This window comes from Vulpes vulpes, chromosome 5 (assembly GCF_048418805.1).
Source record: "Vulpes vulpes isolate BD-2025 chromosome 5, VulVul3, whole genome shotgun sequence".
Taxonomy (NCBI): domain Eukaryota; kingdom Metazoa; phylum Chordata; class Mammalia; order Carnivora; family Canidae; genus Vulpes; species Vulpes vulpes.
This window is the reverse complement of record NC_132784.1, coordinates 36,235,590-36,249,345: the sequence shown is the minus strand read 5'-3', so window position 1 is coordinate 36,249,345 and position 13,756 is coordinate 36,235,590. Positions and strand designations below refer to the sequence as shown.

General features: G+C 49.0%; 1 protein-coding gene across 4 annotated transcripts in view; it reads right to left on the bottom strand.

Moving 5' to 3' along the window:
- The window catches only part of DCC (DCC netrin 1 receptor), a 1,087,624-nt gene extending 1,074,283 nt beyond the window's left edge, over positions 1-13,341 (bottom strand). The window contains exon 1 of one of the 4 annotated variants that reach the window (XM_025997616.2): positions 13,124-13,341. In XM_025997616.2, the coding sequence (XP_025853401.1) occupies positions 13,124-13,214 (91 nt within the window). In that variant the 5' untranslated portion in view covers positions 13,215-13,341. The remainder of the gene's footprint in view (positions 1-13,123) is intronic. The other 3 variants (XM_072757871.1, XM_072757870.1, XM_072757869.1) reach the window with 3 other exon arrangements.
- Positions 13,342-13,756: the final 415 nt, after the last annotated feature.

The following is a 13,756-nucleotide window of genomic DNA, read 5'->3' as shown; positions in this document are numbered from 1 at the left end:
TCAAGCAAAAAGAAGGAAAGAGAGAAAAGGAGAATAAATTTCTCTACTTAAAAGCAGGGTACTCTGAAATTGAACACAGCCTTAGCTAAACTTTGTATGGCTTGTGCACAAGAATAACTTCAGATTCTGTGTAAACTTCAGAATAATCATTATATGAAAATCAATTCATTTATGGTTATTTATTGAATGATTAATATGCACCCAGAACAATGAAACACAGAAGTTTTAAACATGACTTCTCCAATAAATACATTATCCTCCTATCTCCAAAAGACATCCCGATAATGAAAACAAGCTGTTTCTGAAAGGTTTTTCGGTTTTGCTGTTGTTGTTTTGTTTTGTTTCCCCCATGGGGTTTTTGGCCAGGTGGCTAGCCAAAAGAAAACAAAACAAATAAAAACACATCATCAGTTTGAGACATCAAGTTTGACTTTAGCATTCGGTTGGAAGGTAAGAACTGGATGAGCCACATATGATGGCCAAGGGTACAAATTGTTTCTAAACCTCCAAATGGGCACCCATCTTCTCTGGACTGTTGGAACAGCTCCCCTTAACATGCCTTGCCACCATGCCCTATCTCTTCCTCTTTCTAGCCTACAGCATGTTGTCTACAAGAGCAATGAACTGCTGACTGCCCTTCGAAATTTCTCCTAGTCCCATCTCCACCCAGGCACCTAATTTAGGGTGACCAACCATTCCAGTTTACCTGGGCCAGTCTTCTTGTTAATAAAGTCCTGTTTCCTTGGAAACTGCTCAGTTCCAAAATAATGGGAACAGTTAGCACCCTATAAATGCTGTGGCAACCAGGACCAGGGCTGTAATGCTCCCTTACAGCCCTATATTTTCCTATGTCCCACTCTCACCACCTATGATCTTGTTCTTCCTCTATTCCTTATATTTTTCCTAAAGCCTGGTTAAATTATCTCTCCTAAGCTATAGGGTAGGAAACACATTTTTTTTTTCCTCCCTGAGAGGCTGTGTCACCCCTCTATGAATAGAATTTTACTCTGGGGGGAGGGAGAGAAGAACCAGCAGCCTTACATAACCTTTCACAAAGCTCTACTCATTCTCTACCGGGACCAGAAAAGGGCCTACAGTTCATGAGCTAAGCAGAAACTTCTCCTACCAGGAGGAACACTAGTGATTTTCATTCAGATTGATCTAATCTGCACAGCTGAGCCCCCACGTTCGCTTCTTGTACAGTCTGACTTGGAGCATGCCAGCTAAAGCTCCTCTGTCTGCCAGCAGTGCAGAGCAAAAGCCTCAAAACCTCTCACTGAGCTTTCTGCCTGTACAGCTTTACTCTCCAAAAACCTCAGTTATACCCTCTTTTCCCCTGCACAGAAGCCCAGGGAGATGATCACTTGGGCTGTTCCTGGGCTGAAGACAGGTCCCAATCACAGGGCAAGATTCAGCACCGGGTCACCCTTCACAGTATCACTCTGAGCACGTATGTATGTGTTGTTAGCATCAGACTTGAGACGCAGAGGAGGGAGGGTTAAAGAAGGATCCAGGGTTCCCATGTCCCTTTCACGGGCCTGCCGTCTCCCCTGAGCCTAAGTATTTTTAAGGAGGAAAGGGCACAGAAAGGGGGGACAAATAGGAAATGATAATCAGGAGACCCTTTTAAAATGTGGCTTCTTCTCTGGAGCACTGATGAGGAAAGAAGGGGGAAAGGCTTATGCAACACCTAAAGAACATTTTCAAGGTGTTTTCATCTCAAGAAAAATGAAATATGTCATGGCCAAACCAGAAGACTCCGATGTTGGCATCGTTTGCCATTGCAAGACCAGCTCCTGAAGTCAAACCCCTACAAAGAGGCTTCAAACTAACTAAAACTAACCTAGTATGGCTGAAGCATTTCCCCATCGATGTCTTACAAGGAAATAAAGCAAGGGTAATTTCCTTAGTGGGTTTTCAGTGTCCTCAGTCACCAGGGATTCTAATTCAGTAAGTCTGGGTATGGCCTAAGCTTCTGCATTTTGTAAAAGCTTCCAGGAGTAACAAACACTGCTGGTCCATGGGCCACACTTTGAAGAGCAAGGCCCAAGGACACTGCTTCTCAAAACTGGTTGTACTTTGGAATCACCTGAGGGGATTTAATAACTACTTATATGTTAGGCCTCATCGCACAGAGTCTATATTAATTGGTAAGAGGTAGGGCTAGGCTTTGATACACAGCCAAGGGGAGAGCCCTTTCTCCAGAGAGAAGATCTATGGGACAAATTATACCTAGCACTACACATTTAACCAAGCCCATGCTAGCTTCCGAGTGGCCATGCCGAGCGGATTGCAAGAATCAATGGGTCTGCAGAGAATGGATGTGGTTCATCAGGGAGTTAATGGATGAAGTGAATTTGGATGAGGAACCCACCTGAGGTGTGTTACATGGGGTCAGATTTGAGCAGTCCTGCTCTGTGTCAGGTCTAACTCAACTGACCCTTTTAGCTGCAGCAAAGGCAGGGACCATGGCCTTCGAAACCCTGGCCCCCACACTAAGCACGGGCTGGATTTCAAAACTGCAATTGGAGTCTATCTTATTTTATTTCTAATTCCTTAAAATCAATAAAATTGAACAGGGTTCTAGGGTGGCCTGCCCATGTCTGTGAAATTTTCTATTTAGGAAGACTATCCCAGCATAAATCTAGCCCATATTAAGATAGTAGTAAAAATAGTATTTACAGAATATTTATTGTGGAGACTTGACTAGTCATTTTTTTTTTTAAGCTAACTGTTGAAGTGAGTTTATCTCCAATTTAGAGTTGGAAAAGAGAGACTGGTTTTGTCTCCATTTCATAGATGGGGAAGTCAAGGCCAAGCCCACTCGCTAGCAGGGTTTCCTCCCTAGGTTGCACTACCTCTCATCATGACCAAAGACCACATGTAGGATGACGCAGTGACTCTTTTGCAACCTGCAGCAATGGAGGAAACATTGCAAGCTCAGTGACTTCTAAATGAGCTGTAACTTAAAGCTAAGAGAACACTCATCCGTGTTTTTAAGACACAGTAATGGAGAGAAATATTTATGAAAAGAGCATACTGACACAATAATCTGGGGAAAAAATCTTAGCTTCAGTTTTTTTTTCTTTTTTTTTTTTAATTCAGTAAGAGTGATCAAGCACACATTTCAAAGGAGACCACAGAAAAAAGAAACATCACCATGACAATTCTACGTGTATAGAAAAGGTGAGGTTTTGTCTCCCTCTAAGCAGCGATAGCTTCCCAAGGGGAAGTAACCTGTTACACGCGTTTATTAACAATCATTTATGCATTTGCTAGCTTTTTATATTTGTTGAAGTTCCTTTCCTTTATCACACTAGGGATGTCCACACGAGCCCATAAGGTATTTCCAGACACACAGGATAGGTTCATAAATTCACCCCCAAGAGATAATAACGAAAATCAGGACAAACACTGCCTATGTAATTTGCTTAAATTTTTACATGATCATGCTGAGATTAGAAGAAGGTTTTTGTCATGAACTCATTTCAATCCTTTCAACCAATATATTGCATATGAGAAAGAGGATCCAAAAGTATTCTCCAGCCTCAGCTAAACCATTATAATGTTCAGTTTTCCTGGCCTTGGATACACTGATCTTCCTTAGGTTCACTATGCCTCCTCCCACCACAGGGTCTTTGCACTCATTTTTCTTACCTAGCCTTCTCTTCCCTGCCCCTCTCAAACATTCCCTCTTTAAGTTAACTCATTCTTCGAATGTCAACCCAAAATTTTCTCAGGGAGGGCTTCTTTAACATACAATCTGAGTCACTCTCCCACAATACTTTTTTTTTTTTTTCAAAACCTTATCTCATTTGAAATGAGGGGTTAATATATGTATTTGATTAGCATTTTCATTCAAGGCTCAAAATTCCATAAGCCTTAGCACCGTGCCTGGCACACACTCAATAAATAAGAGTGGGTCATGGAAGTTTAGTGGGTCATGGATGTATTTCTATCAACAGGCTGTCTGATATCTACTAGGAATACCTCCAATATCTTCATTCGTAGCATACCTATAGCCTGGTATGAGTCCGACTGACAACTGTTTACCTGCCCTCCTTTTAATTTTCCTTCTCTTTTGGCCAATCAATCTAAAAATACAAGGATGAATGCATTGGCTCTCCCATCCCATCTGGCTAATATTAATATATTAATGTTATAATGCATAAACACTGTAGTTGACATTTTTTCAGAGTCAGCCTCACTTTGTGCTTCTTTTTTTAATGAGTACTTCATTCTGCCTTGTATGCTGTTTGGCTCTGTCCAGGCCCATCACCTTCATTTGATGACAAACCCTTGGAGGGCAGAAACACAGTTAAGACTTTCATTTAATTCACTGTAACCCATAGCAAATGCTCGGTAACTATTATCTTGAATCAACTTCTTGATCTTATTTGAGCGTTATGACACCTCAATGATTGTATTAAGCACTGATAGTCCTCTCTATCAGATGAGAGGGAGATGAGAACACAGATTTGAAGGGAGACAAGTATGTACCCATGAATGACGACTATCCAGTAAGTTAAAGACTATGCTAAATCTGTTGGTTCCAATATATGCCTTGGGAGAGCCTACTTAGACGAGAACATTAATTTGGGGGCTCTTGATTACCAGAAAGACATTAAAAAAAAAAAACTAGAGGGAGTCCAGGTAAGAAAAATAAACATGATTAAGCTTCTGGAGGGGGTGTGAAGAAAGACTAAAGAAATTAAATAGTTGTAGTCTGGTCAAGTAAAGACTAAGGAGGGAAAACAAGAATGATTTGAGGCTAGAATGACCTAACATGCTTCCTCATAGAAGAGGCCGACTGCCACTGAAAAGGGAAAATAGAAAATAGGGAGCTGGGTGACAGGAGCAATGGGAATCACATTTAGAACAGGACTATCTAGGATGAAGTACAAAATAAATTTTTAACATTAAGAACTGATATGCTGCTGAGAAGTTTCCCAAGGGAAACAGTGAACAAACCATCCCTGGAGATGTCTCAAACTGGAGAGAGAAAATAACTAGAAATTGTCCTGCAGGGAACAGCCTCGCCCAGACATTAGACATGAAAGGGAAATTGCAGATTTTCTCATTTATATTCTCCTGAGATCCCACAGGCTGAGAAAAGATGTGGCAACAATGGATGGAGAACTCTGGGTCCAGAGGGTTTGCTCAGATGTCTCTGCCTTGGTTCACATCTCTAATGAGTCAACACAGAGGCAAGGGCAACACACCAGCGAAGCCACTGCTGGCATATCTATTGCTTCATTTCATCCAGGGCCCTTCATTAGCCTGTCCCATGGGAATTGGTGAAACAATTATGAACACAAAAACTGGGAGGTGTGCAAGCATGAGAGCTGTCTGAAACCCAGAGTCATATATGTGACTCTGTGATCCTGGGCTTAGTATTTTATCATGCTGCTAACATACCCAAGTTCAGATGGTCAGGCTACCGTTTTAACTCAGACTCCTCTCTCCCCTTGTAACCATGTGATTCAGTTGTCCTTAGGTTTCACCATATTCAGAAGATTATTCATCAAATTAAACCTGGCATCCCAGCATCCTGCTTCCTTATAAGCGATATGCAGCAAAGACCAAACAAACAGGGGAAGGCAGGACACTGACAAGGCAAAAGTTGCTCTAGATGACCAATAATTTCAAGTGGCTAAGGATCTGTTTTCCATTTGGAAGGTATTTAAGGAAAATCTGTGCTAAAATAAGCATGATATAGTATCAGGCAATAACCTCCCAAAAGTCAAGACTACAGATAACATCTAAGCCTAGTTGCTTAGCAGGAAAAGCAGAATAACTACTGATAATATTGATGCCTCCAAAGCTAATGGTTGTTCAGTTGGAGAAATAGAATCAAAGAATTATCTGGCTCAGATCATAGATGGCCACTAAATTAATGGGGAAAAAAACGTTCACCTTATTAGCAATCAGGGAAATGCAAATTAAAAGCACAGTGAGATGCTAATTCATATCCACCAGATGAGGGCAAATTAAACATATGACAATACCAAATACTGGTGGAGATATGGGGCAAAAAAGGCTTTCCTATGATCCTGGTGGGCGTTTCAATAGATGAAACTTGTCACGGACTCCACAGAGTAAAGATGCCCTTTCTGTGCCTTAGCAATTCCACTCCTATTTATGTACCCTAGACATGATGGCAAATTTGTTTTGGGGAACATGTACAAGAATGCTCACAACAGCATTACTGGCAATAACAAAATATTTCTCAAAAGTCCATCAATGATAGATTAAGGTGTGATTAATTAATATCATGATTATTAATATCATCATTAATTAATATTATAAGGTAAAGAAAGCGATTGAAATACAGCAATATACATCCTCGATCCTCATATGAATCTCAAATATTTAACATTTAGCCAAAATGCAAATCAGAGGAGACCACATACGTTACATTTATTTCATAATGGTCAAGTACAAGCAAAGCAAAATAATATGCTGAAGATGCATATACATATGCAGCAAAACTATAAAGAAGGCAAGAAACTAAGGGACATAAAATTAAGAAAATTGCTGATGGGTACGATGGGTTATTTGTTTCATTATAATTATTGTTATCATGATCATCAACATATTAATTATAGGTAGCATTGTATGTACAGGGTAGTTCATAAAAAATCGTGTAACGTTGAAACTAGTAACGTAATTAAAAGTATGTAGTCTACACCCTCATTTAACAAGGGAATACAAGTCGCACAAAGAAAAATGGCAACTAAAGTAATACTGGATTTCAGAAGTGTTTGCGAACCCATTAGTTTAAACCAATTAGCTCTTATTTCCTCTAATGAAGGACTCAGGTCCCGATTTAGAATCTCTTTTATTTTAGACAGAACTGCAAAAACAAACCAACGAACAACTCAGTTCCCTATCTCTGAGAAAATCAAGAGTAGAAAAATAGAGAACTAACTTTGAAGAAGTCTTACAACAGAAAGAAGTTCCAGCGGGACACATGCAAATAGATAAAATGCATTTTATAAATCAGTTAATAAAAGTATGAACACAAAAGCAGCAACCCATGGCCACTTGATGGAAAAATAAACAGCCCTGCATGGTGTAATATCTTCAGAAATCACTGCTGTAATATCAGATAATATACTAACTGTGTCACAGTGATGCCTTGGATCTATTAAAGAAAGATTATATTATATCCTACGTCCTTAAAAGACGGCCAAGTGAGGAAACAGATTTAAAGACTATGGAAAAATAAGTAAATCTAAAAAATGTTGCCATTTAAGCAGCAACGTCCATTACTGAGAAAACTGCCACAGGTAAATAACGTTTATATTAACTGTTTAACTCCTTTGTTCTCTTATAGAAATAGAAATGCTATTATTTTACATTATAGATATGTAAAAGCATATTTAAGAATATCTTTGACACTAGAATCATGTTGGCATTATAAGCCCTGTTAGGTCAAAATGTACTAATGAGTTGGTATTTTCATTACACCGCATCATAAAGATTAATTCAGTGGAACATTTTTGTCCCGGATACTCTCAAGAGTAGCCTTCTAGCAAGAACCAATCTTTAAAGGATGCGCAAAGGACAAGGGCAAAATCCCCAAACCGAAACACATACACCTGTTAAGTCCCATCATAATGACCACAAGCAACATGCAGAAGCTTCCTCCCTGGAAACGGGGATGACCGAGTAAGCACGAAGTCACAGAATTTGGACGTGTGAAATTACGCTGAGGGATATCCTGAAAATAAGATGTGAGTTACGGGCACTGGGCTCAGGGAATTTAGCAGAGAAGAGAAACTGTCCTACCCAAGTCAGGTTATAATAATAGACTTTAAAAATGTGATCAATAAATATGGAATGATTTGTGTGTTTTCTGGTTGAACTTTCCCCCCAAGAAATGAAAGCTGTGAATAATACGGTTGTTTGGAGCTATTTATAAAAAGCAACAGGCACTAGCATCACCATTGGCAAACTACCATCAATAGTGGGGGGGGAGAATACTTGACTGTACACATTACGTATTTCTAAATCATACCGCCAGAGTCCAGGCGTACATAAGCCACCAAGGAAAACATATTTGCTAAACAGTCCAGTGAAAGGGGCCCGGTTCTGCTAACCGCAGGCTAAAATTTGTCAAAGAACTTGAGGGCACTATAGTAATTTTGATCATCAATCAGCCAACCTGTATTTCCGCGTGTTAGTACAGAGCTAAACCAGAGACACAGAGGATAAGGAATCAATAACCCCACTGTGGGAGGAAGCAAAAGTGTGGCTCTAAATTGCACTGCAATTTACCTGAGTGCTGCAATTATAAAGGTGTATAAGAATTTGCATTTTATTTTATTTTTTTGCTATTACCTACTTGGCATATGTAACATGCAATTTTATCTTGCACATTTCTTTTAATTGGTCTACAGGGAAAATAATCTGGATTGTTCGTCCTGTCTTATCGACAAGTTGAACATCCGCTTTACTCCAGGTCTTGTTTGGAAGAAAAATATGGGTCACTGCCCTGCTACGGATATTATACTACTACTAAGAGCTGCTTTGACCTCTGTTAAGTAGCAACTTTGAAGAAAATTAAATTAACTCCTACATTTTCTTAGAGCTGATGAGCTCTAGAACCTCATTAACACTGGCTGAAAGGCCACTAGTCAGAGCCTCCTATGCTAAGAGCACTACTTAGCCGTCTTCAGAGCCCAATTTAACTCTCTACTGAAAGAAACACACACAAAAATTCAAAAATCCATCTTTAAGGCAAATCCCCATGACCCTGCAAAGTATAATACCGCGTTTTTAAACACGGTCCCTTTGGATCCAGAGCCTGGATTCATGGTAACAAAGCCCCTCCAGGGTTGTATCAAGAGAGGTAGTAGTACTGATGCCACATAGTTTAAAGGCGAGAGCCGCCACCCTGAGAGACAGGCCGGAGAGCAGGGGCAGGCCGCAGGCAGGCTGCAGAGCAATGCACTGGGCACGTGTGGCGTCCGTATTACTATATCATCAGTCGGTGCCTTTCAATCAAGAGCGAGTGAGGTCCCAGGCTATGACTCATTAAGGTGTAAGTGCTGTGACAATTCATGAAACTCTTCAATCCTCCTCTGGAGCATTGTAATGAAAAAACAGGGAGAATTAAAAAAAAAAAAAAAGAAAGAAAGAAGAAAGAACGAAGAAAAAATGAAAGAAAGAAAGGAGAAAGAAAGAAAGAAAGAAAGAAAGAAAGAAAGAAAGAAAGAAAGAAAGAAAGAAAGAAAGAAAGGAAGAAAGAAAGAAAGAATACTCCACATTTACATTTTAGGTATTGTAAATGCTCCCAGTATCTATCCCGGCATTTTAGGGATCACATTATGTTTCCAGAACCAAGGGACTTTTTATCTTTGGCCAACTAATCAAGTAATCCTCCGTGGGCTTATGCCATTCTTCTTCTTCTTCCATAGAGGCTCACCAAGATTTCCTGGAATTTACGTTCACAGCTAATCTGAGAGATTAACGCCTGAGGTAGATCGATCCGTCACAAAGGCATCCTTTGAGCTGGGAGCCGTGTAACAAACACCAAAACAGGACAATGTGTCCCTAACTTGATGCCAGTTCTTGAGAGCCATATGGGCTTTGGCCGCAGAAAGCGGGAAGACCCAGAACCAGGCAAGAAAGGCTCACTGGCTAGTGAAGTCCCAATAGTTTCCAGAAGTGTCCTTAGGTGATCGGCACTGTTTTAATTCAGCCGAGTGTCACACATTTGGAAAGGTGGCAATCCCCTCTGCTCTGTGCGTGCATGATCATGTTTTAACTTAAGAGAGAACCAGAAAGAACTCTAATGTTTCCCAATAGAGTTGCTCTGGCCGGAGGAAGCATGTGGAGGAAGGTTTTTGCATGTGCAGTTTAGGGTAGCAAATTCTCCAACAAATATCTGCTACAAAATGTAACCGTAGGGCCCGTCTTCCATGGGAAGACATTCTATTCGGACGTCGGTGCTGCCTGTAGATGTGTGGCACCATCTAAAGATAAAGAGTGGTCTGACCGAGAAGTCAAGAATTAAATCAGGGCTGCTCTCTAAAGGAGGGAGATGGTACTAGGTGACCCCACCGTGAGCAGCGGAAAACACTCGGGGAGCAAATCACCCGCGTTTGAAGACTCTTAGATTATTGGATGAACCAAAGAAGACACGCGAGCCAGAGAGGAAAGAATACTTCCTCCTATAAAAGATGCTTTGCGGATAGAGTGCTGGGATCCCTCTGGAAGATGCATCGCCATCCCCTCCTTCTCCAGAAACAAGTAAAAAAACATCCCTCTCCTGCCCAAGAGTCACCTCCCCAAATCTCTTGTCAAGGTTCCCATTTCCGAGAAAACCAGTCTACAGGCCCCCCAAATACCCTCTACGCCAGGAGAGGCTTCCAGCAGAGCTTCACTGAGGAATTTAGGGAAGATTAAAGCTCTGTCTTCAATGAAAACAACAGGGAAGTTTGCTGAGAGGTTAACTTGCCAGAGAATAAATGCAAGTGCTGCGCACTGAGAAGTTCTAGACCCCCCCCCCCCCCCAAGAAAAGGTGCCCATCAGCAGCTCAAGGCAGCCCAGCTTGCAGGAGCTGTAAAGCACGTGCCCTGGGCCCAACACTCACCCAGAACACACGTGGTGGCCGGTCCACGGGCCTCCTAGGTCTCAGGGGAACTGCTGCTGCTGTGACAGGTCGCTGGTGAGGGATGCTGGCCCAGCCCCAGGGGACTGGACACAGGACCACCCTGTTCCCCCCAACGGAAACCCCAGGGGAGCATCTGCTCTGCTGGGGCTCAGGGGTCAGGAGGGGTGGAGCTGGGGGCAGCGAGGCCTCATTTGACTATGTCCAAACCACACAAACCCCCATGGGTTTTTTGGTCCAGAGAATGTGACCCAGACAGGCTCACCTTAAACTAACCCTCACTCGGTAACGTCCAGCATCCAGAAGTTTCCTCTCCCCCAAGATCCCCACACTCTACTTGGAGCTTGCGGCTCCCCTGGAATCCACCTAAGGCCACCTGAAGGCCACCACGGTCCTCCAGCACCTAGTGCTCGCCCCTAGGTACCCTCTTGTGGGTCACAGGCCGCATCAACCGTGCAGCAGGGTGGGGCTTGGCCCGGGAAGCAGGAGGCACCCGGCGCCCGTGCTAGGGCCCCAGGCTAGGGCCCCAGTGCCTGAGGTGCTGCGCAGGGACAGGCCGGCCAGGCAGGTGGCGCCCGGGGGGCACCTGCTACTGGCCCTTCCTCGGTGACCCCACCCGAGAAGCCACCAGGCAGGGAAGCGGGGGACCTGAGTCAGCACCCAGCCCCGGAGCAGCCCCGGGAGCAGCCCTCTGACGAAGCCAAAGTGAAGCCGGGACAGCGCGGTGGCCCCGCCCTGCGAGTGCGGAAACTTGGGTAAATGGAACTTGGAGCTCAGCACCCCGCAGCCGCCCCAGGCCGCGGTCACCCCGCAACGGCTCCGCGGCACTTGGGCGTCCCCACGACCCGCCCCGTCCAGTTTCTCCCCAAGGACCCGCGTCTCCCTCCCCGGGCGCCGCGCCCCTGCCCCTGCCCCGCCTCTGGGGTCCCCGCCTGGAGGGAGCCTCAGGGTGCGCGGTGCCCAGCGCACCTTCAGGGGGAGGGAGGGGAGAGAGGGAGGGAGGGACCTGGAGAGGGAGGAAGGGGAGAGGGAGGGAGAGAGAGGGAGAGATGGGGAGAGGGAGGGAAAGGGGGAGAGGGAGAGGGAGGGAGGGACCGAGGGAAGGAGACAGGGGGAGAGGGGGAGGGAGGGACAGGGAGGGAGGGACAGGGGGAAGGGGAGAGGGGGAGAGGGGGGAGGAGGAGGGGGAGGGAGAGAGAGACAGGGAGGGAAGGAGAGGGAGGGAGAGGGAGGGAGGGATAGAGGGAGGGGCAGAGGAGGAGAGGAGGGGGAGAGAGACAGGGAAGGAGGGAGGGAGAGGGAGGGGGCCGGGAGGGAGGGGGCCGGGCTGCCTGTCGCGCAGATGCAGCTGGAGGCGCGTCCACACACTCGCGGCTCCCGCTGGCGCGCCCGGTGCGGCCACACCACAGGCGAGCGCACACACGCGCACACACGCGCACATGTACACACACATGCACACACGCACATGCACTGACACGCGCACACGCAGCCTTCCCTCTCGGGCTCTGCTGCTCCGCCGGCCACAGGAGGCCGAGGGTCCCGTCGGCGTGGAGCCCGGACTGGGGGCCCTCGCGCTGCCCGAGCCCCGCGCCCCGAGAGGCGCTTCTCCGGCGGCTTCGCAGCCCGGGCGGCCCGGCGCTCGGCGGCCTCGGGGGTCGGGGCCGGGGGTCGGGGCCGGGGGTGGGGGTCCGCGGTCCGCAGCCCGGGCCGGCGCGGTCCGCGCGGTGCGCCCACGGCCCCCGAGCCCGCGCCCGGCCGCAGGCGCTCTCCTCCGGGGGGACGCGCGGGGCCTCGCCGCGCTCCCCGCGCCCCGCGCCCCGCGCCCCGCGCCCGGGGGTGGCGCCCGTCCCCCTGCGCTGCCCCTCCCGGCCCGGAGACCCGGATCGCGCCCCGGGGCCGGCGCGTGTGTCCGGCAGCTGCGCCGCCGAGCGCCAGGGCACCCGGAGTTTGCAAGTATCCCGGGGACGCGGGGTCGCTCCGCTCGGTGCCCGGCGCCGCGGCGACCAGACCCCAGCACAGGACCCGCCCGCCCCGGCCCCCGGCCCCCGAGCCCCCCGAGCCCCCCGAGCCCCGGCCCCGCCACCGGGAGCAGACCGCAGCCGCACGCGCGCCGGAGCCCGCGGACCACCGGCCGCCCCCGCCCCCGGGCTTCCCCGGAGCGCCCCGACGCCGCCCCCCGCCCGCTCCCCCGGCCGCGGCTCCCCTCCGTGGGCTCCGGGCGCCGGGGCGCAGCCGGGTCCCCGCAGCCGCAGCCCGGCCCCGCCGCCCGCCGCCCGCCCGCCCGCAGCGCCGCGCACCAACTCCGCGCCCCGCGCCCCGCGCCCCGCGCCCCGCGCCCCGCGCCCCGCGCCCCGCGCCCCGCGCCCGGCCCCGGGGACGCCGAGTCCTCCGGCCGCTCCGCAGCCGCGGGCGCACGGGCGGCGGGGCCGGCGGAGCCCCCGGGCGGCGGGGGCGGCGGGGCGCGGGGCCGGGCGCGGGGAGAAGAAAGGAAGGACCCTTACCGGCGGCTCGCGGGGGCGCGCTGAGCAGGGTCGCGGCGAGGAGCACAAAAGCCAGCCCGGGGGCCCGGACGCGGCCGGCGCTCGTCTCCATGCTTCAGCCACAGCTTCGGGGCCGAGGTCCGGGGCCGCGGCGGCGCTCACACTCATGCACCCGGCCCCGCGCGCACACATGCACACTCGCGCCGAGCCCCTCGGCCGCCGCCGCCTCCTCCTCCTCCTCCTCCTCCTCCTCCTCCTCCTCCTCCTCCACCGCCCTGCGCCTCCTCTGCCTCCTCGCGCGTCCGCCCGCAGGCTCAGCAGCCGGAGCGCGCAGCCAAAAGTTCCATCCGGTGCCGAGGCGCCGAGCTCGGTGCAGCCTCGGAAAGTCCCTGGGGAGCCGGCGCGGGGCTGCGGGTCCGGGGAGGGGTGCGCGGGGGCGAGGCCGCCGGTCCGCCGCGAAGTTTCCGGGGAAGGACCGGCCCGGGCGCCCCCGAGAGCCCGGGGCCCGAGCGCCGAGAGGCGGGTGGCTCACTGGCCGCGGGGCCGCCGAGCCCGAGGAGCGCGGAGCTGCCGGGGAGGCGGGGCCGGGGGGGGGCGCGGCCCGCAGCTGCCGCGCGCCCGGGTGTCGGCGAGCAGGGATGCCCTCTGTGGGCC